Source organism: Limanda limanda, chromosome 16 (genome assembly GCF_963576545.1).
Source record: "Limanda limanda chromosome 16, fLimLim1.1, whole genome shotgun sequence".
NCBI lineage: Eukaryota > Metazoa > Chordata > Actinopteri > Pleuronectiformes > Pleuronectidae > Limanda > Limanda limanda.
The window spans coordinates 7,977,740-8,000,946 of record NC_083651.1 but is presented as its reverse complement, the minus strand read 5'-3'; the positions used below and the strand labels follow the sequence as shown (position 1 = coordinate 8,000,946).

The window sequence follows — 23,207 nt, the reverse complement described above, 5'->3', positions numbered from 1 at the left end:
ACGCCGCCATCGGGTTTTACGCACGCCTCGCTGCAGAAACGCACCAGAGAAACCCTCTCCATGGCCCTTTCTCGTCACACCCAGAAAGCAGCAAGTGTGGAAAAACTACCAGCGCGGTAATATTTTCTGTTCCAAAGGGAATTCTTCCTCCTAGCGACGCTCCGGTGCAGACATGTTCCCCTGGCGGTGCGCCCGGGTCTCCAGGACTGTGGAGTCTCCGCCTGCTGCTGGCTTCACACGTCCCAGTGGATTCTAACAGAGGACACTGACCTCGCTCCTCACTACAGCTCTCTGGTGTTTGGGGGACTCGTCGTCTTTTAGTAGAGAGAGACGAGCAGGAACCTTTCCTCTGTGGGCTTTGGCACCAAGCGGCGCGCAGCGATGGCGCGTCCGCTCCGCGTCCTGCTGCTGCTGCTGCTGCTGGTGCCCGGCACGGCGGCGGCTGCAGCGGCCAGTCGGGTCCGGAAGAAGGCCCCCAGGACCCGGGCCTGCACGGACCTGCCGGAGGAGATCCTGGAGCAGATGTTCGGCCGGCTCTCGGTGGGAGTGATGAGCGCCTTCCATCACGCGTTGCAGCTGGAGCCGCAGGACAAACTGAACCGGAGCTGCCCGGGCACCGCGCGTCCGTCTCCGGCCGAGAGCAAGAGCCGCCTCCCGGTCAACCTGCTCAGCATCTCCCCCTGGGCCTACAGGTGAGATGGAGGGAGCATGGGGCTGAAGGGAGCTGGATACAATACAATACAAATAAAGTTATTTTCATTATAATATGATTAGGGTTGCAAAATTCCGGGAATATTCAAGGTTGGAAACTTTCCATGGGAATTAACGGGAATTAACGTGAATTTACAGGAATAAACTGGAAAGGTTGTGGGTAATTTATACTAACTGTATTTACCTTGTCATATACAGACATTAGATATAAACATTTTGTTTTGTCATAGGCTGATTTGAGCCCTGAAACTTTGGGCACTTGACTATATGCTTCTGCATCGTTGTGTCATTCTTAACATAGGTCTTTGCACAGTATTTGCAAATGCACACAGCCTTTCCTTCTACATTGGATGGGGTGAAATGTCTCCACACATGAGATCTCCCCCTGGGCCTACAGGTGAGAGCAGCTGGACTTTGTTTATTGGGGAACTTAACAAGTATTCGTTGTTCTCTAACCAATGCACAACTCAAATTCACTGAAGTTGCTCTATGTGTGGCTAAGAAGTGCATTGCAGTGTCATGGAAATCTGACTCCCCTCTTCTTATTGACAGGTGGTCTGTTGAGATGAATAGTTGCATCCCCCTGGGAAAAATCACTTATTGTCTCAGAAAACAATATAACACCTTTTTGAAAATTTGGCAGCCATATTTAGACCATATTGGTACATCTCTTACACCAAATACTCAATGACTTAATGTAGTTGTTTGTATTGACATTGAACACTGACCTTTTTATTATTTTTATTTTTTATTTTTTTGGGGGAGGGGGGCACTTTGTCCTTTGTTGTCCTTTGTTGTCCTTTGTTATGTCTCTATACTGTTGGTATACTGATATGTTTGTTTGTACACATTACATATAAAACTGAAAATAAAATATTTAAAAAAAAAACCCTGCTCAGCATCTCCCCCTGGGCCTACAGGTGAGAGGGAGGGAGCATGGGGCTGAAGGGAGCAGGATTCAATGCAATACAAATAAAGTTATTGTTATTATAATATGATATTATGATGTTTTCGGACATGTGCTTCCAATGCAGCTCAATGATGTATCTCAGTTGCAATTTACACTGTGATTAAACAAAAGAATATATTAGTTTGACAGAAAGTTTCTATCTAAAAATATATAAATTATAATTATAAACTTTATTGATAAAACTCAGATACAAATGGCTTTAGTCTAAAAGATTAAAAAAATTGGAGTTGAAAGCGAACGATAAGAAACAATAAAGAGCAGTTTGAAGCTCAGACATTAGGGCAGAAATATAAGAGTGAAAATGTTAGAAACTCTCACTGTCTCTTTGCCTTAAAAAGATTTAAAAGAGGATGAGAGGCCAGATGGAGTTTTGTCAACGTTAGACAACATAAGGTCAGAAATATAACAACAAGAATGGCACAGGTGAGAAAAGAGTAAGATATAATAAAATAAAACATTCTAACATAGCAAACTAGTCAGTAATCAGAGTTCGGATAAAAAGCATGAACCGTTTTAAGAAGTTCAAAGTTATTTCAGACCCAAAGTCCTGAGAAGAGACATTTTAAAAAGGAAAAGGAGTCAGATCTGCTCACACCTGAACAGAAAAGGCCTTTGGAGGAACTTTATTGTGTTGATATGAGCTTGTCCTGTAATTAAAGCATTTATTAGTGTTGCAATGTAATTTGTGTTTGCAGGCTGTCGTACGACCCCAGCAGGTACCCCCGCTACATCCCGGAGGCCTACTGCCTGTGTAAGGGCTGCCTGATGGGAGAGGAGAGCCACCAGTTCCGCAGCACCCCGGTCTACGCTCCCACCGTCATCCTGAGGCGAACTGGCTCCTGTGTCGGAGGCCGCCATTCCTACAATGAGATCTATGTCTCTGTGGCCGTGGGCTGCACCTGTGTGCCGCTGCTGCAGAAAGAGAGGGACGCACACAGCAGCAACCAGAGCCTGGAGAGAGCCGGGCCTAAAGCCAGGAGACCGCTCATGTCTGCAGCCAAGAAAGTGTGAAGAAAGCAGCTTCTGCACCTCATCCACATCTGTGTGTTTCCCTTATCTTCCACTGTCACTACAAACCAGAATTACAGCCAACCAGAACAATTTCAGTCTATAACATCAGTTCATCTTTGAGTCAGTCTTCAGATATAATCTTCAAGAGGCCAACAACAGGTTTTGTGAGGCCACTGTGACCTTCAACCCCCCAAAATCGAATCAATTCATCTTTGACTCTGTCCGACCAAATGAGAAATTCTCTCGAGTTGTTTCTGAGATGTTTCTAATCAGTTCATCCATGAGTCAAACTGGATGTCTGTACCCAATTTGAAGACAATCCCTCAAGGCGTTCTTGATATATCGTGTTCACAAGAATGGGGCGAACGGACAGACATCCGGAAAACATAAAACCTCTGACCCACAGGCTGTCGCCGGCGTGGAAGTAAATGTAATAAATAAATGTAATGATTTGACCTGCTTCCCTAAACTCTCTTATTCGGATGATATAAGGTTTGATTTACTTTTCCTCATCCTTGATAAACGCCTCAAATGTTTTCACATCAGAAAAGAATAAACTTAATTTCATCCTTTCTTTCCTTCTCGACTTGATTTGGACCCGAACTTGGACTTGACCTGGACTCAAGAAAGTGTGTTTTGACGACAGTTGTACAAAAATCATTTAACCAAAACTATCTGCAGGACGAGAAACCATGAGAATGTGTTTATTTGTACTTAAGGTGGATTGACCTTTAAGAATGAAACACACGTTAACCTGTGGAATAAAACCAGTCTGTATTATCAGTGACCTGATCACTGCTGCCATCTACTGGTGTTAAAACACTTTTCAGTCCCACTTAAATCATTTAAGTAATTTAAACTAATATTTAAATATGTCATTTCAACATAAAACACAATCCAGGGATTTTAGTGAAACTAAATATCTGTTGCTGATAAACTGATTGAATTTGATGAGAAAAGAAAAGTAAACAGTGGATTTCACCGAGAAACATTTAATCATTATAATAAAATGTGATTATCTCCAAATATTTCATATTTTTGATTAAATAACAGGATGGAACAAAAACACAATTATATAATCAAAAAACTCTTACTGTTTGAATCACTTATGTTGTAAACATAATACATAAAAACTAGTGGGAAACCACTTAAAGTTTCATTACATGTTGAATAACATCATATTTGCAGTACTTTGGTTTAAAGTTGAGCAGTTGTTGGTGTCGTTTGCAGAGAGAAGAGAGTCAAAGCTACACAAACATTTAATACTCCTTTGTTTCTCATTTGTATTTTCAGGAAACAAGAACTGCTTCAATTTTCTAAGTTATTTTACAGCTTTTTTTCCACACATGATTATTTATCTTTTTATTTATTCATAAAATAACATTAAAATAAATTAGTTTTCAGAGTCCAAGTTGATATCTTCAATTTGCTGGTTTTGTTGAAACAGCGACTGAAATATATTTAATGTAAAACGACATAAAACAGATAAAAGCAGCAAAACCTCGAAATAAGTTAACCATACAGGACATTATGAACCTAAACTAATGTCCAGTCATTTCAATGTAAGTCAGTGGACTTTTTGACATTTTGAAGCAAGACATGTTTTTTCCTCACGTATCAAAGTTATAACTTTGAGTTTAAACCACAGCTGTAAAGTGTCTGTGTGAGGTGCTCAGGAAGCAGCAGCCAACACTCAGATTCCTGATCAGCTGGAGCTTCAGCTCCTCAGCAGGACAGACGGATAGTTGACGAAGCAGCGGAACTCATTGGACAAGTTCCTGTTGTGCTGCGGCAGGAAGCTGCACTTTGTTACACCCAGAAGCTCTTTGGCCAGATTCTCCATCATGGCTCCTGCACAACAGAAGAAAAATCAGGTGTTAAAAGCTGCTCATGGAACAGGAAGTGAAGCGTAGTTGCTTAGTGTTTAACATGAAGGGCGTTAGTTTAAAGGTTCACTGTGTAGAATTTAGTGACATCCAGTGGTGAAGTTGCGAATTGCAGCTGAACACCCCTCACCTCACCCTCCCCTTCCAAACATAGATAGATAGATAGATAGATAGATAGATAGATAGATAGATAGATAGATTACTTTATTCATCCCTGAAGGGAAATTAAGTCGTCATAGCAGCCGGTATATTTGAATTAAATAAAATACAATACAATAGAATAAAATAAAAAATATTGAGGTAGAAAGAATAAAAACAGAAACACAAGATAAATAGGTAGATAAGGTGCAGTGGCAAGATGATGGTAATAGTACTGATGATATGATGGTAATGTTATTGTTAGACAGTATATAAAAATAGTTCAGTATATATAGTATATAATATAACATAATATATATTTATATATGATAGTAATTATACCAATATAATAGCAGTATATAGTAATAATGGCAGCAACAGTATATATAATAATAATAGTAAATATAATAATAACATGTACACATGTATAAATATGTGTATATAGACTTACATATACAAAGAATATACAGAGAGTATGATATAATATATGATATATAGTAGAGGTATAAATATAAGTATTTGACTATACAATAGATAATATAATATACTATGAGTGTAAGAATATGTAGACAGAGTGTGCAAAATACAATATTATTGTATAAAATGATATATAATATCAATATGGTTTATATTAACACATATCACATATGATGTGAAGTAAGTGTTCCAGTATATGGAGCAGAGTGTTGTACATGAGAGAGAACCTGTGGTAGCTCCAGTTGTCATAAAACTCCTGATGTAAATATGAAGTGTTTGAATATAAAGGGCTCATTCTAGGGTAAAGACAACCACGATTCGTTCAATTCAGATGAAACACAGTAGCGAAAAAATCATTTGGATTATTTAATATTCAATATCTAGAGATAGACCCCTTTCACTTAAATATTACACACTGAACCTTTAAGGTGAAGATTGTTAGTTTAAAGCTAATACATGCAGAAGTGTAAAAAATAGACAAGAGAAACACAGGCCGGGGTTTTGTGATGTTCTTCCTCTCACCTGTGCAGAGCAGCACTTTGCCTTTACTCAGGTACTTGATGGTTTGGGCCACTTTGCTCAGACACTCCTCGGACAGGTAGGGGGGGTCGGCCAGGACCAGGTCGAAGCTCTGAGGAGCCACGCTGGCCGGCAGAGACAGCGGCTGCTTGTAGTCGTAGAAGATGAAGTCGTCTCCGTAGGTGGCGAAGCGGCGGTCGTACTCCAACACGACGGCGGACACCCGGTCCGAGCCGTCCACCACGCCCTGCTTCAGCTTCTGGTACACACTGGGCGCGCTCACACACACGACCCTGAACACAGAGGGGGACACTTCCAACCAGGGCTGGGAGAAGTTCTACAACTTCAAATACTGGAGATCTATCAGTTGGAGATGTTATGATTTTAAATTGTAGCTTGTCTGTGTGTCTGTGTCTGTGAAGATGGTTAAGGAACTGTACTCTAAACACATGAAAGGAGGGTGGGGGCAGGAGCAGTTTGGGTCAGATTTATGGCCTTCACAAAAAATGATTTATAATAACCATTGCTGTTTGGTGTTAATCTTAAAGTTAGAATGTGTGTGTGTAATGTTGCAAGGGGGCGGAAAGTTAAGCTCAGGAATTTTGAAAAAAAAAATAAAAATAAGCAAATTAAACGCTGAGCAATAAAAACATCATTCAAAACTCTATTTTAAAGATGTATGGAATACAGCACACGCTGCACGTTGAATTTCAACCCTCCACTGTGCATTCTTCCATCACATGCACAGATAACTCCCAGCATCCTTCACACTACAGCAGGGCTGTTGAAACCTGCTGTAGAGTGAAGGACTAGTCAGGTAAGTTTCGATGATATTACTGGGGAAAACATATTAGCATGCTGATTGAGGATTGTTCATCTGTTCATCTAGCCTATTTCCATTCATTTATCCATCAATTGTAAAATACTTTTACAGACGATTCCAATTGTTTGGCTAATTATTTATATCTCTGGCATTGCATTAGTGTTTTTTTACAAACTTTTTTCTCGTCTTATTCTACAGAACAAAGCCACGTGCACTATCTCATGTGTGGAGACATTTCACCCCATCCAATGTAGAAGGAAAGGCTGTGTACATTAGCAAATACTGTGCAAAACCTATGTTAAGAATGACACAACGATGCAGAAGCATATACTCAAGTTCACAAAATTTCCTCAGGGCTCAAATCAGCCTATGACAAAAACAAATGTTTATATTTATGTCTGTATATGACAAGGTGAATATAGTTAGTATAAATTACCCACAACATTTCAGTTTATTCCCGTTAATTCCCGTTTATTCCCATTAATTCCCGTTAATTCCCATGGAAAGTTTCCAAGTTTGAATATTCCCGGTATTTTGCAACCCTATGTGTGTGTCACCTCGCTGGTCAGTCTCACACCTGTCTTGATAAAAGGTCTGATAAGAGCCGCTGCCTGTTGTGGGATAAATCTGTGACATACTATACACTGCACTTTAACTTGTTCTCATACTTAACTTTTCTATTAAAGCATAACTTCCTTAGACTGATTCAACATCACACAGAGTTCAAGCAGCTGCCCCAGGTTCTGGGGGACAGACAGTCACGTTGTTTTGGTTTGGAGGATCCGAATGTTTACACAAACAGAACATACAGCCGATAGAGAATGCAGCACACACTGCACGTTGAATTTCAACCCTCCACTGTGCATTCTTCCATCACATGCACAGATAACTCCCAGCATCCTTCTTACTACAGCAGGGCTATTGAGGCCTGCTGTAGTACATCTGCAAATACTGTGCAAAGACCTATGTTAAGAATGACACGACGATGCAGAAGCATATAGTCAAGTGCCCAAAGTTTCCTCAGGGCTCAAATCAGCCTATGACACAACAAAATGTTTATATTTATGTCTGTATATGACAAGGTAAATACAGTTAGTATAAATTACCCACAACATTTCCAGTTTATTCCCGTTAATTCCCGTTAATTCCCATTGAAAGTTTCCAACTTTGAATATTCCCGGAATCTTGCAACCCTAGTGGTGACACCCCTTCATTATTTTGACCAATCAAATTATACCTACTGTTATAATTATGACAATCATCGTGCTAGTGATTTAGCTGGGGCTGTGCATGAGAGCCCATAGCTATGCTGTTAACTTTTCATTGCTTCTTAATAAATACTTGTTGAATTAGACCAGACTGGCTCTTCTCATATTTGGAAAAAAACAAACATGTTGACAGACGATAACAATCACCTGACATTAGTCATTCTGGGATCAGCATTAGTTTGCTGTTACAAAACTTTTAAAATTTCTTTATTCAAATTCTATATATTGAATTGTACTTATTTTTATTACGGCCTCAATTACATTTCTTTATGTGATGGTTAAGGTCAGTGTTTGTTTGTGTGTGTGTGTGTGTGTGTGTGTGTGTGTTTACCTGCCTCCCTCTCCTGCTTCTCGTACGACTTCCTCAGCTAATCGAGTGGCTGTTTCTTCAGTGTACCAGAACTGACTCATCCGCTGGTGGACGGACACACACACACACAACTTGTTTTGTATACTGTCTCAGACCAATAATAATAACAAACTTCCTTCAAGGACAAACAGCATTCTTAAAATATAAGAATAATCTTGGTTTAATAAAATATTATAAATAAAAAAACAACAGATAATATAAAAGATATTTTTGACTTTTATGTGTAAAATTTATATAACCTCACACACAATCACAGGTGTGTTCAGTGTGAGTTTGTTCATGTGTGAGCTCACCCAGTCCTCCTCCACCTCCCCCACACTGAACTGCTCTGACAGACACTTGATACAATCCGTTCTGGACTCATTGTAAAACTCCTGCAGGGCAGCCAGAGAGTCAGCTGACAGGGCGGGGGGGCCATCTTCATCACTCTCACTCATGGCTGAGGAGGAGGAGGAGGCTAGAGGAGGAAGAAGAGGAGGCTGAGTAGGAGGAAGCTGAGGAGGAGGCTGAGGAGACTAAAGAGGAGGACGAAGAGGAGGCTGAGAAGGAGGAAGAAGAGGAGGAGGAAGAAGAGGAGGAAGAAGAGGAGGCTAAAGAGGAGGAAGAAGAGGAGGCTGAGAAGGAGGAAGCTGAGGAGGAGGAAGAACAGGAGGCTGAGGAGGAGGAAGAAGAGGAGGAGGAAGAAGAGGAGGCTGAGGAGGAGGAAGAAGAGGAGGCTGAGGAGGAGGAAGCTGACGAGGAGGCTGAGGAGACTGAAGAGGAGGACGAAGAGGAGGCTGAGGAGGAGGAAGAAGAGGAGGCTGAGGAGGAGGCTGAGGAGACTAAAGAGGAGGAAGAAGAGGAGGCTGAGGAGGAGGAAGAAGAGGAGGCTGGGGAGACTAAAGAGGAGGAAGAAGAGGAGGCTGAGGAGGAGGTAGAAGAGGAGTAGGAAGAAGAGGAGGACGAAGAGGAGGCTGAGGAGGAGGAAGAAGAGGAGGCTGAGGAGGAGGAAGAAGAGGAGGAGGAAGAAGAGACTCAATAGGAGGAACAAGAGGAGGCTGATGAGGAGGAAGAAGTGGAGGCTGAGGAGACTAAAGAGGAGGAAGAACAGGAGGCGGAGGATGAAGAGGAGGAAGAACAGGAGGCGGAGGATGAAGAGGAGGAGATCTGTGCTTCAGGGATGAAGAAGGAATGAAACTAATATAAACTCATTGATCTCGTTTCACTGATTCATTCGAACTGGAGGAAACTCGCTGAGTCACGTGTCCACATCATTAATACTCATGTCGTCATTAACATGTAACAACAATCATTCAAAAATATTTTACTAGAGTAAAAACACAACAGTCTGAGCATCAAAATAGACACAACACGTACAAATACTCCTGATGCTGAATATTAACACGTTTATCCTGATATATAGTAATTTAATTACTGATGCGTTCACGTCCACATGCACATCGTAGAAATCTGAGCTACTTTCAAACTACGAACAGCTGTTTTCTTTGTGAACGACGCTTCGAAGCTAAAGTGGACGAACCGGTTCAGAGCCTCTGAAGGGACCACATGAGGAGTCGCAGGAGGATGACGTCACGGCAGAAAGTATGGCTGCTGCGGAGGGACAAAAACCTTAGACGTGTAATAAATGTGAAATAAAACATTTATGTCATTCAGTTGGATTTAACATATCTTATTTATAACTAATATCTCTTGTATTCATGTACTGTATTTTATTGCTACTATTACAGTGCTTGCTTGTCCATTGACACGTTTGTTGTGATCTATATTTTGTATATAATTTCCATCTGAGATTCATCTTCATTTTTCTCTTTTTAGATCCTTTACAAACTAATTTACATGTTTATATTTTAGGTAGTGTATAAAAAATATACTTTTATGAAAGGAAAACAAAACTGAAAAAACATCAAATTGACAATTTCAATTCAGCCCAGTGTGGTGCATATCTCTGAGGCCAAGACCCAACAGTCCCACTCAATTTAATGGAGCTGAACTTCACACACTCGCAATCAGACGTGTTGGCCTTTTTTCATCAAGAGCCATAATTCTGAAAATTAGGAACATCCAAACAAAGTTATTCATGTAATTCCATCAGTCTCGCCAATATGCAGTAAAACTTAATGTGTTCTTTCCTGGAACAGACTGCGTCCTACCACAAAGTTTTGAGGAAATCTTTCCAGTAGTTTTTGTGTTATCTTGCTAACCAACAAAAATACAGGGTGAAATAATAACACTCTTGATGGAGGTTATTAATGCAGATGTTACAGAGTGTAACTATACTTATTAAATTATCTTTTCGGGCTACTTACTCAGTGCAGGATGTGGCTACAAAAACTTCTGAAGCTTTTGAATCATATAATTAACAATTTATTTATTTATTATTAAAGTAGATAAAAGACATTACAAACAGACACAACACATGTTGAAGGAAAATGCAGAGGCAGGAACATTTTATACAATAAGTTTATGTACACTTTTACACTTCATTAACAAAACAGCCATTCTACAACAACCAGGATTGGAACGAGGAGGAATCTGTCTCCAACACGATGCTCTGACGAGTGGCTCTGCTCCTTTTTATTTGGTTTCTTATTGCTGTCCTTGAACAGTCTCTGCTTCAATCCAGTGTGTGCTGAAGAGTGATACGGTGGATGTGCTGCTGTAGGAAAAAAACTTGACCACTGAAATGATTCTGCTTAACTATAGAAGCTCCATCCGTCTCACGTGCCCTCGTCTGTCCGGAGGGAGGGAGGGAGGGAGGAGGGGCTGCAACCTAATTCTACGATCCAAAATATCAAACTGCAAAAAGCTCAAACAGAGACGGTCACTCCCTCTTTAGATGAAATAATACAATGTCGAACTCACAACTTTTCCAGCCGTCCGCTGGAATATAAAAACATCTCGGTCCGTTTTTCTTTTTCGTCTTTGAACGAACATTTCTTCTGGTTTCTGGTCTGAAAACATTATATATATATTTGTATATATATATAAATGTATATATATGTACATCCTTTAGTCAAATGCAAATATGATTTTGGTTTTCTGTAATCGCCAACAAACGCACGCCCTCCTGTGCGCCGTGGTTCAATGAGCCCAGGCTGGGCCATACCTTTGTTGTCATGGCAACACTTATTGTGTGTGTGTCTGTTGTGTGCAAGTGTGTGTGTGCGTGTGTGCGAGCGTATGACAGGCACAGCTGACACTTGTTGTCAGTTGACATGTGACATGATCCACACACACACGCAGAACAATCAACAAAACAAAGGCACTCTGGGAAGGATTGGGGCGAAGTGTGTGTGTGTATGCATATGTGTGTGTGTGTTTGGTAAAGTGGGAACTGTTAAAATGAAGTGGGTCCACAAAGCCCCTCTACCTTCATCTACGAAACCTCACACTTCTTCACTTTTCATAACAGCAAACTGTTTGACCCTCGATGAGACTGTGTGTGTGTGTGTGTGTGTGTGTGTGTGTGTGTGTGTGTGTGTGTGTGTGTGTGTGTGTGTGTGTGTGTGTGTATCCTGTAAACCTCCAGGCACATGATGAGGTGTGGGGGGGTGGGGGTGGACCCTGTCAACATTAGCCTCTGCTCTGTCTCTCGTGGTCATGATGCTCAGCGCTCTGTCGCTTCCGACCAACAGGGCGTGATCCTCCGACTGAGTCTGTCTGCTCTGCAGTTTAGTCTCTATGGTAACCACATCATCATCATCAAATCTGTCAATCATGCTGGTGAGGGTGGTGCAGGAGAGGATGGTGGCTTTGGGGTGAAAATAAAAAAAGGAATCCAAGGAGGTGAAAACCCGGTCGACATTCAGGCATGAGATGGATTCCCCAGCAGGCGCAGAGACAACGAGGTCCTCAGAGCTCTTTTACCCATAGTTCATAGGGATGGAAGGGGGCGCGAGGGGGGGGAAGTCTGCTTTTCAAAAATGACGATTCGAGGCAGAGGCGGTTTCCAGTGGTTATTTGACGCAGAGCAGGCCGCCAACGTTGGCCACAAACTCCTCCAGGCTCTTGAGGAAGGCGACCTTCTGTTTTCGGTCCATGGTGGGCGGCGTGCTGCTGGCCGTCAGCGTGTTGAAGGCGTCGGCCAGCCGCTGGTAGATGACGGCATCTCTCTGAGAGGACAGCAGCGTCTCCACCAGCTCCGAGTACTCCGCCTGACGGAGGAGAGCAACAACACATCAGATCAGGGTCCAAGAAAAGACTGGAGATATAGTGAGCGGACAAAACTTTAGATCTAATTTCATTGACTGATTAGTAACAAGAACTTGTTACCAACCAAAGATGTCTGAGGAAACAGTGTTGTCACTGTGATCTTTATTATTTGGGATTAAAATAATCTTTGCTAAATCACCTCATTATAAATGACCTAGTTCAGTCTTTTTGTGCTGAAATTACTTGCTCGTTATTGCTGATGTACACAATTATGATTCAACCTTACTGGATTAGCTAAAAATAAACATTCAATTTATCAAAAGTGTTTAGGGCTGAGATAAATGACAAATGTGTCATAAATTATAATATTCACTGTTGATTTATTTGGTGATTCATTTCTCATCCATTTGCTTATTCTAAAAAAAAAATAAACAATCAAGATATTTAGCCTATTCTTTTTCATTAGAAACAGTAAAGTGACAAATCCTCACAACTAAGAAGCTTATATATATATATATAGATATATTTTTGGTATCGTTTATACATCTACCCAGATAATCAATATAATTAATGGAATTTTCAGAGTGGAACTGTGCATGTGCCGATCAGGCACCAGAGGGCGCCTGGTGTTACTCTCAGAAAACGTTCTTCTGGAGTTTTGAGCAGCTCAGGCTTCACTTTTTATTGTTGTTGAATAACAAACAACAAAGCTTGTTTCCTGTTTATTCTCAGTATGTCTAATTTCATCATCCTGAAAGTTCATTAGTTAGTCACTCACCTGGTGCAGGCACACGAGTGTGTAAAGAGCTTCTCCTGCCGCCACCGTCATCTCTGTGTTGTGCTTTTGCAAAACCAGCATGTCAAACACCAACTGAAGAAAACAAAGTTCAATTAATTGATTTTAAAGTTCAACATTTTGCCAAATGTGCCAGTTTTTTGCCTCCTGAGAGCTTTTCTTGTTCAACATACATGAAGCCACAACCAGAAAATTAGCTGTCAACACAAAAAATTATCCACGTACCAGCACCTTTAAATAGAAAAATAGACCAATGTCCCATTTGTTTGATGCAAATAAAAACCAGTATAAAACTGACATGTTGGAAAGGAAAGTCATGTATCTGATACTTTAAGAAGAGAGCACATCAGTGATTTTTTTTGTCCTTTTCGAAGTTATTTAGATTTATTTGTTAAACTTAAGTGACCCACAGACAGACAGATGGACAGACAGACAGACGGACGGACGTGTGGTTACCTTAAGGAAGTGACGGGTGGCAATGAAGAGAGGCGTGTCCTTCTCCTGGTTTTTGGCACACTGTTCAGCCAGAGGAGACAAAGCCTCCAAACACAGCTGACTGATTTCTGAACTCATCCTGAAGAGCAACATTAAGGAGAAGAAACTACAAAACAACATTTTTTTGAGAAGTTCTGAAGCTTCACCAGGCGTCTCGTTGACTCCAGATTAGAGCAGGAGACTAATGGGAACACGAGCGACCAGTGTAAAATAACATTGTTGTAAATTAATATCAGGATGTGATTCTCTTCTTTGCTGTAGATTCACTTTGAGATTTGGGGCAATAAAATTGTCTTAATATCTTGATCTAATACAAAAACAGTATCTGACTTTCAGTGGAAACCAAAGAAATATTTTTTTAATAGCCAACTTCACTTCAAATATGATAGCTATTGGAGATTGGAGAAAGAAAGTGCGAGACTGGAAAAGCATTATGAATTTCTGGGGCTTATTATCCCGTCATGAATATTGAATATCAAGTGCAGCACAGATCTTTAAAGGATACGAAGTCATTCCGAGCTCCAGCGAGAACATGAGGCTCTTGAAGAGGTCTTCAGGCAGCTGTGGAATCTTTTCGGGGAAGATCTCACAGATGAAGGTGATGAGCTTGTAATACTGGTTACACAGAGACGGGAACTGTAAAAACAACAAGGAGGACTCAGTTAAACACACGGAGGAAATGTCAAACCTTGGGTCGTGCATTAATGGAAATCCATGTTGTGTAGTTTTACCTTGAGCAGGTCCTGCGACATGAGTGGAAGTACAATGTTGACGCCGTAAAGAACCACATCTGCTGCTGATACCGTGCGGCTGGAGGCTGGTGTTCCCTGGTCTTGGTTCCGAAACACCTCGTCTAATAGCACAGCAAAAAAGTTAAATCTCAAGTGATTGAAAACCCAAACAAATCTTCTACTCCCGTTGATAGAAGACAGAAAACATTGAGATGACCCACCTGTGTCGCTGAAGTCGATGAACTCTTTGGACAGCAGGTTGGTGAGCAGCTCCATGATGAGCAGCAGGTCCTGATACTGGTCCTCCTCTGCCGCTGCATCGCTTCGTTTCCGACACTGGTTGTTTTTGGAGTAGACTTGCAGTAACGTCAGACACGCCTCGTACAGCTTCATGGACTTGGTCTGAGCGAGGAGATGAGGACACGTAGCGTCAGAGATTAGGTTTAATGAACCTAAAAAGATCTACATTAAATATTGCTTATTACAAAACCGTTATTTGAACCTAAATAAATATATATTTTTTAATAAATGCTGAAATTGTTAGAAAACTGCTGCTAATTTCCATATCCAGCAGATACAGAGAAAAAGCATCAATCATCTGCAGTCATGCATAAAGTTGATGAATAAATATAATACACTGTCACATATCAAGGCAGCAGAAGGAAATCAGGCACCACACACACATCCTGCACTCAGGCTACAACAATAAAGCGTGTTTTCATTCAACCACAATGCCTAATTAATTTCTTAAATTTAACGTCTACAGTTTACTATACATATTTCTGTCATCTGTAAACTCATCTGAAAATATTCAAATTAGGTCAATTGAGTCATTTTAACGGTGGAACGGTGGTGCAGTGGTTAGCACTGTCATTTAACAGGCTCTGGCTTTGAACCTGAAGGCAACCCAGGGGTCTTTCTGCGTGGAGTTTGCACGTTTTCCTCTTGTCTGTGTGTTAGTTTTCCTCTAGTTACTGTGTGTGTGTGTGTGTGTGTGTGGATGTACATTAATGATGCTTCACTCACCTCTCCCAGGTAGCAGATCTGCTTGTGAGCCACTTCCACAAAAACCTCAATAATGAGGTTGATTGTCTCTGGCGTGTTGCTGTAAACCTGCACAAGAGAAGTCTCATTAGTAACTTTAATCGTGTAAACACAGTTCAAGATTCATTTGAATTGAAGAGTTTTGTTTCCCGTCTTATGTTGAATCAGTTCAGTCTTTGTAAATGATTGAATTTATTTGACCCCAGGATCAAACTGGCGTTATCATGGTAAGCTGAGTTAGCGTCGTTCTCTGAACTACACAGGAACAATAACGTTCCCTTTTTATCAGACTTGGATCCATCCTCCCGTGCTGCTCTTACCTCCATGAGGCCAATGCAGCTGGACAGGAAGTCCATGAGGAAGGAGAAGAGCGAGGACACGTTGTCGATCTGCGTTGCCTCTGCGATGCCGCACAGCGCCTCTAACGTGGCGACGATTTCCTTTTTGACGGCTTCTTCCTGGCTGATCTGAGCGAAGTTCTCCTGGTTAATGAGGTTGAGGAAACGCTGCTGAAGAGGGTGAAGCACCTGGATGGAGAGACGGGAGGTCCTCAGTTAATTTAGGAATTAATCAATCAAATGTGAGAAAGATGGGATCAGAAGGGACAGACTGTATAGCATCAATCATTTATTAACGTCCCACACATTTTGAATGCAAAAATCAAGTAATTTCATATCTTTTAAAAGGTCGTTTTTCTTTGTTGATCCAAGATCAAACCAAATGGAAATTGGAAGATTGCATATAAGTGGTGTCGTTTTTAATCAGAGATGATTCATGTATGATGTGTCTTTTTCATGAATTTTATTTTGCAGCTTATTAACTCATATAATTAAATTAAAAGACTATTTTCTGTTTTCAATTACTGTGCTCTAATAAGATCTTTTTTTACGATTAAAAAGATACAAATCTTTTTTGAGAAAATAGAATTACCGCACTGAGGTTGTATGTCTCCTCAAACACAAACATGTTTCATGTGGCCATCATGACCTGTGACCACTCAAATCTTAACAGTTCATCCTGAGTCCAAGTGAACGCTGGTACCAAATTTGAAGAAATTCCTTCAGAGCCTTTTAGAGACATCGTGTTGACAACATGGGAAAGACTTGAAACCATAACACCTCTGGTCTTGGAGGAATACAAATAAAAACTAAACATTGGCACACCATTTTAAAGCAGTGTTCCTTAGTATTTCTTTTTAATTAGTGGCATTGAATAGTTTGATAGGAACAGTTAAAAAAAAAAGGGAAAAGTTAATGTCAATGAGTATCTTGTGTATTTGGTGATGTAAGAGAAAGAGCAGTGAAACAAAGATGTAACAAAGGGGCGTCTGACTTCTCAACCTCCTCCTCCTCCTCCTCCTCCTCCGACAGTTAGATTCGAGCTGAGCAGAGCAGCTGTACGATTCAACAGCTGCTGTCTAACTCATACAACCCCCCCATAATTGGTCTGGAGTCATTGTGGCTTTGCACCACCATTTACTACTGTCCGCCTATTAAATCAGAGGCCTGTGGGATCAGGACGAGGATCATGTTATACACACGAGAAAAAGACGGGACGGGGGGAATATTAATGAACGTATCCATCACTCGTAATCCGTGTGTCTGACAGTGAGTCTGTGGGGATCTGCAGCTCTGAACTGGACTTACTCACCTTAGTGTCTTTTAAAGTCAGACATCCTAGCTCTGGTGAAATTATTCTTTGTGTTTTCATTATATTTGGTACCAGTTCACCAGGTGAAGATACTGGTTAGGGCTGCAGGACATTTTCAATTCCCTATAACTCAGTAAGAAACAAAAAAAACAGTACTTGATTGATCGATTCAGCTCTTATTATTTACCTCAGCCCAGTATTGCTGTTTGGTGTCAGAGTCCATGTGAGCAAAGCCTCCGAGGACCAGCGCCTTCATCAGTGACCTCTGCACAGAGCTGGACAGCAGGTGGAGGGGCGGACTGCGACTGGCAAACTGCTTCGCCAGGTTCCACCAGCTCTCACACTGCACCACAATGTTCGCCCTAATGACCCAGAGAGATATTTTGGCTTAATAAAATAAAAACACATTCAAGTTGATGGAACCACATGATTTTAGCATTTCTTTCCTTCACAACTATCGCTCGTCCTCACCTCTCCCTCTTCTCCACCAGCGTCACCAGCAGCTCCACGGTGTCATTGGCCAGCTCCGCCTCTGCGCTCCACACCGACAGATTGTTGATCACCTTCTCCAAAAGATATCCCACAATCCACGAGGCCCCTTCTGTATCTGCACCGAATGCTGTGCTCAGGGGTACGCTGATCTGAAGAGAGAGAGAGAGAGAGAGAGAGAGGAAAAGGGGAGACAGATGTTAGAGACACATTCGGTTTATTGCTTTTACGAGGTAAAGAATATACCATGGTTGACGTTTGCCCTGAGAAGCCTGAGTGACCAGGGGTCAGGGTCACATATGAGGCTAGGGGGGCAACACGGGGTCAGGAAGCTTCCTACCTGCTCATATAGTTTCTCATCCACCAGCAGGTACGTCTTGGCCCAGCGTCGGAGGAACCACATTATGTCTTTTCCCATCTGTGGACTCAGCAGCTCCGTCAGGCTCGCTCTGGTCGCCCGAGATTCCACCTCTGATGTCCGCAGCACCGCTGACAGTAACCTGAGACAGAAGAATATAAATGTGAGAGGAGCTGGATTTAAAGGCCATGTAGTCAGGCAAGTTAGCATGAATGAGCAGGTGCTTATCATTTAGTTTACTTAAAATACTATTATTGATTTTATAGTGTTGGTTGTGGGCTGTTTTGTATTGTTTTTGCTGTTTAATTATGTTGTTAGGATTTGTGCTGTATCCTGTCTATTTTATTTTGAGCTTGACATATTGTAAAGGACCATCTAGGAAAGGGGAATCGCAAATTAGCCTTGCCTATAAATGATGTGGAATCTGGCATCGGCTCATGTCATCCACTGATAAGTCAAATGTGTCTTCTGGTCCATCATGTGCCCCGAAAACAGATCCGACGCACTGAGGATTCTACAAGAACGCTGCAGTTACCCTGTAGTATCTGGGACCAACGTGCCCCCGTTTAACATTCAAGTCCTGTAATCGGAGGTGGAGCTGCTGCAATGTTTCAACAGGTTGTCCCACAATACACCGTCTCTGGTTCATGGTTTGTCCCTCCTCAGACTTGTGTCGGTTCGTACCGACCACTTAAAGCAGCCGGCGAGTCTCGTTTTGGAGATGCTCTGACGCAGTATCTTGTCGATACACAATAAAAAGGGCATGAGAACACAGGGAATGTTTGTAAGAGAAGGTCAAAAGGAAGAAATTTAGACTGAAACGGACTAGATAATACAAACCACGTCATAACAAGACAAAGGGCTCATCAGAGAGACCCTAAGACAAACATCATGATGCAAAGGTTACAGAGTAAAGCTCAATTTATAGTGTATGTGTCTGCAAGAGATGAATCATCTGCTCATGCATTTTTGGCTCGTCCGATGATGTCCAAGGAAAACTAAGTACCTGCTGACAAACGTGTCATCGTGTCTGACATGTCCAATTTTAGACTGTGTTAGCACCTTCAGCAGGCAGATTACATCCAAGTTTGAACATCAAACTAACAAGTCCACTGCTTGATTAAAAAAATGGGGCATTAAATACAATAAAATATCATTAAAGATGGATAAAGATACAAATCTCAATGAAAAAAGGGGGTAAAAAGAATAAAATTGCAAGGATTTCAGAGTTATGTCATGACAATCAGCAGTCTATTTAAAATTGTGTCCCTTTCTACAATATCTGGAGAGCCACACCCTGTTTTTTGTCTATTTATTGTTGGTATGTTGATGATTTATGTTCAGGATTCATTAAATGATTTGAAATCTGGAGAAACTTCAGCACAAAGATGACACTTTGGCTTCATTCAAAACGACAGAGTTGCACTGCAAGAACGAGACTCTTACGCACATGTGTTATTAACATATGATACTAACAAATTCTACTTTAAATTAATAAAGTCAATCACCCTACAACAAATTCATCAAAGTGTAATAGAAAGTCATCACTTTATTCCCCCCACCAGACATACACTATATAAAGGGACAGAGATACAGAGGGCTTAAAGAAGCTTATGGTTCCGCCCCCCCCCAGTGCACAGTTTCACATTGTTTGCAGAAAACAAAACCACGTTGACATTTACGGAGCCGGGGTTGCTCGCTCGCTACGGGGAACCTGATGCCATCATCCGCTCATCTCCGCAATCCTCTGTCAGTGCTGTCATCCCCTTTACACGCACGCACACACGCACGCACGCACACAGACGAACAATCTACAAAAAAAAATGCTCAATGACCTTCAACAGACAATATCACTGGCTGCTGTGACTGTCTATTGTCGTCACTGATTATCTGCACGCACGCACACACACACACACACACACACGTGCGCGGGCACACGCACACAAACACACCACTTAAACAAACAAGCATCATGTGCATCTGCCAACAGCTCTGAACCGCACAAGGTTTTCTGACACCACAGCCACATTCTGTCGGGATCTCACAATTAGCTGTTGTTAAAAAACAAACCGTCTCCGATAACAGGAACGAGAGACAAGCTTTCCTTCCCAAGGTCCATTTCATTATCTGCTGGTGTATTTTTAGGGCCATCCTTTTGTTCTGATGTTCAACCACCACACATACCGAAATCGATTGTGTGAGACAACGATTTCTGAAGCCACCAGAGCAGGAAGACACCATATAGCCATTAGCCAGAAGAGAGGTTGTGATAATAAACTGACATTTCTGCTCATACGGTGACTGCAGGTTGACATTTTGATTCCAGAATCGTACATCTGAGGTCCTGGAGAAGTAAGCGTTCAATAATTTGTATTGATCAACAACTCCTACCGCCCTGCAGACACATTGTCATTTTTAGCTGTGGTGCAGCAGAGAAGCAGCTTCAATCCGTAGCTCAACCTTGCACCCGATCCGTTTATGGACAGATGGAACTGTTTATGGACTTAAAGGGCAGTTAGTTGGGTGGCTGCTGCAACAAACAATTATTTTTTATTACCGATTAATATCCCTTTTTCTTTTCATTAAGTATTTATCCTTGACCCAAACAAATCCCTAGAGCCTAAGGGGCTAGAGAAAGTTTCCTCATCCAGAGGCAAGTGTATTACAACTCATCCTGAGACCAGAGTTTAACTGGCTGAACATTCACATGGTGCCTGAGTGTGAATGCGAAGGGACTAACACACCTTCAGTTTTATGGGACGATAACTGACAATACTAGGAAGAGCAAGCAGCCTCGGACAGGGACTATTCTGGGACAGTTTTACGGGAAGTCTGACTGGTTTAGTGAAATGAACTGTCAACATCCAAGGACTTGTAATAAAAAGAAGAGCCAACACATAGAATACAACAATCTATCTGCCTGCAGTCTGTCAGCCTTTGACACAACAGAGATGGTGCTCAGACCAACATTCGTCTCACCTAATGACAGAGTCTGTGTTGTTGCAGCCTGGTATGGATGTAGCCTTCTCTCCCGGCGAGCCGAGCATCTGCAGCGTTGTGTTGATGTCGACCTCTGTTGAGTGTTTGATGGAGAACTCCATCACCTCTGAGGGGATCAACGGAGTTTCACCTTGAGGGTCGTCTGCTAACAGATACCCTGCAGAGTGCACAGACAGATAGACAGTGTTTTACTGCATGTTCACTTCTGTTGGCAACTGAGCAACTTAATGTTCCTTGAGTTTAAGTGTTTTTCTCAACTATAAACCCTAAAAATTATGCACACACACACAAAAAAAATGATTTCAGCTGTAAAGGTGTCTTCTGATGGCAAGATGTTCCTCCCAGTTCAAGTGGTAAATCAGTGGAGAGAAATCAACAGTGCTGTTTAAACAATGCTGATTCAGACAATATTTGAGTCACTCAACCGGGTGGAGTTCAGTTCTTCTGTCTTGTTCACAACTAACTCAGTTAGGTGGAATAAGCTGCACTGGAAAAGTCATTTATAAACTATATAAACAGCCGTAGTCTAGTGTATTAAAATTTCACAAGGCATTTCATTAACTACGTCCGTATGATGGTTCCATGTTAAGCTTAAATACATGTGTTGAAGGGAAAAAAGAGGACGAGGGTACAATTATTCACTTTATTAAAATTGTAGATGGCTATTACTGACAGAAAGTTGCGTATTCTGTAAATGTGTTATGTGTACAAACTAAAAATATGTTTAATATTTAAATTATACATTTAAAATATTCTGTACTTAACAGCCTAAACACAAGATGCCTTTTATATCATAAATGTCGAATCTAATCTATGCATCAGGCCTGATGAAATAAACCACTAATTGTCAGAACAATTCTGAGTGAGCAGATTGGACCGAAATATGAAAAGAAACATTAATGAGGAAAAAATTATGTCTTCCTCGTCAAAACAAATATCCTCACAACTTTACAGGAAATTTGCTGCGAGATCAGATAAACCCAAAAGACAAACAAAAACAATGTTTTGTCCTGACGCTGACCTGAGACCAGTATGATCCAGTGGATGTCCTCATAGAGGTCGTCCAGGTATTTGCGGTCCATTGATCCAGGGTCAGAGGTCGCCATGAGGTGCTGCTGTGTCCTCTGGAGTTGACCGTGAAGCCGGTTCACCCGGTCCTCCAACAGGCTGCAAGGCGTAAACAAAAAAAAAGTTAATGACAACTCCAGAGACTAAGATCAAGAATTTAATAAAGAGTTGTATATGAAGCACTTGATAAGGTGTTAAACATTTACTTTGTGAGCAGGGGGATACAGTGGTCAGCAGCTACACGTCCCAGCATGCCGATGCTGGACAGCTGGTCTGAGAACAGCTCCCTGTCATCTTCCTGCAGCTCATTGATTTCCTCCTCATCATGAGACGCTAGGCCATTCACTGACTGAGGGTGGTGGGGGGGGGGGGTTATGAATTTCAAAGAGAAGAGAAAAAGTTAGTCAACCAGTTATGAGGATATAAAATAAACACAGCTATGTTGATACTGATGTGAATTTTGACAACTAAACTAACTGAAAAAATAAAGAACACAAATCTGCTAAAAAACTCGAGCAGATTCCGGATCATACAGACCTCTCTTCCCTCCTTAAACTACAAATACAGTGAGTGCAATAAAGAAATGTAGGAAACATAATCGTAAAAGCAAAAACTTGTATCTAGAGAGTCGCACCAGGTTGCGTGTGCCGTCGGGAGCAGCCAGGTGACACTGGATATACGAGTTGAAGACCTGGATCGCCGGCTGCACGAAACAACCGCGAGGAAAATGCTCCTCGTCCTGGACGAGCGTGAGCCAGGACTCCAGCAGCTTGTCGTAGGCCTCCATGTAAACCATGTCGTCCTTATCCAGCTGAGGGAAGAAAGAGCGAGCACACGGACGTCAGCAAAACAATGTCAACGTTTCTTTCGTAGACTTTTCACAGGTTTGGGTGATGTCATGTTCAGAGGCCTAGAATTTAACCAATATTTTTCTGATTAGAAAACCTGCTGATATTTTGTTAGACGATATATATATTTAGCTATACTACATATAAATAAATATGAAAATAAATGATAAAAAATACTCCCATTATAATCTACCAAAACCCAAAGTGCCGCTTTCAAATATCTTGTCTTGCCATCTAATCATCAAAACAGTTGCTGATTACTTTTCTTTAGATCAACTAAAATTTATTTTATATATCTTTCTCAGCTAAGAGTATTATTTTTCAAAAGGCATATTCCTGAATTTACAGGCTGTTGTATCTCTTACTATTATTATTTATGTACTTCTGTCCGTATTGTTTTTTG

General features: G+C 41.4%; 3 protein-coding genes across 3 annotated transcripts in view; 1 reads left to right on the top strand and 2 right to left on the bottom strand.

The window, feature by feature from the left end:
- Positions 1–381: 381 nt before the first annotated feature.
- On the top strand, positions 382–2,739 carry il17d (interleukin 17d). Its single transcript, XM_061089094.1, has 2 exons — positions 382–692; positions 2,377–2,739. Exons 1-2 carry the CDS (start codon positions 382–384, stop codon positions 2,690–2,692), a joined length of 627 nt encoding a protein of 208 aa, XP_060945077.1. The 3' UTR covers positions 2,693–2,739.
- Positions 2,740–3,751: 1,012 nt separating this feature from the next.
- On the bottom strand, positions 3,752–9,742 carry eef1akmt1 (EEF1A lysine methyltransferase 1). The gene is made up of 5 exons (XM_061088778.1): positions 9,693–9,742; positions 8,467–8,630; positions 8,135–8,217; positions 5,716–6,005; positions 3,752–4,543 (listed from the first exon to the last, which is right to left on the bottom strand). Exons 2-5 carry the CDS (start codon positions 8,608–8,610, stop codon positions 4,410–4,412), a joined length of 651 nt encoding a protein of 216 aa, XP_060944761.1. The 5' UTR covers positions 8,611–8,630; positions 9,693–9,742; the 3' UTR covers positions 3,752–4,409.
- Positions 9,743–11,694: 1,952 nt separating this feature from the next.
- xpo4 (exportin 4) overlaps positions 11,695–23,207 on the bottom strand; it is a 48,703-nt gene continuing 37,190 nt past the window's right edge. The window contains exons 10-24 of the mRNA XM_061088338.1: positions 22,591–22,767; positions 22,163–22,305; positions 21,910–22,055; positions 20,868–21,045; positions 17,871–18,030; positions 17,513–17,682; positions 17,229–17,403; positions 15,712–15,918; positions 15,374–15,460; positions 14,569–14,749; positions 14,348–14,469; positions 14,122–14,252; positions 13,578–13,695; positions 13,104–13,196; positions 11,695–12,327 (exon numbers count right to left, since the gene is read on the bottom strand). Of these exons, the coding sequence (XP_060944321.1) occupies positions 12,130–12,327; positions 13,104–13,196; positions 13,578–13,695; positions 14,122–14,252; positions 14,348–14,469; positions 14,569–14,749; positions 15,374–15,460; positions 15,712–15,918; positions 17,229–17,403; positions 17,513–17,682; positions 17,871–18,030; positions 20,868–21,045; positions 21,910–22,055; positions 22,163–22,305; positions 22,591–22,767 (2,286 nt within the window). The 3' untranslated portion in view covers positions 11,695–12,129. The remainder of the gene's footprint in view (positions 12,328–13,103; positions 13,197–13,577; positions 13,696–14,121; positions 14,253–14,347; positions 14,470–14,568; positions 14,750–15,373; positions 15,461–15,711; positions 15,919–17,228; positions 17,404–17,512; positions 17,683–17,870; positions 18,031–20,867; positions 21,046–21,909; positions 22,056–22,162; positions 22,306–22,590; positions 22,768–23,207) is intronic.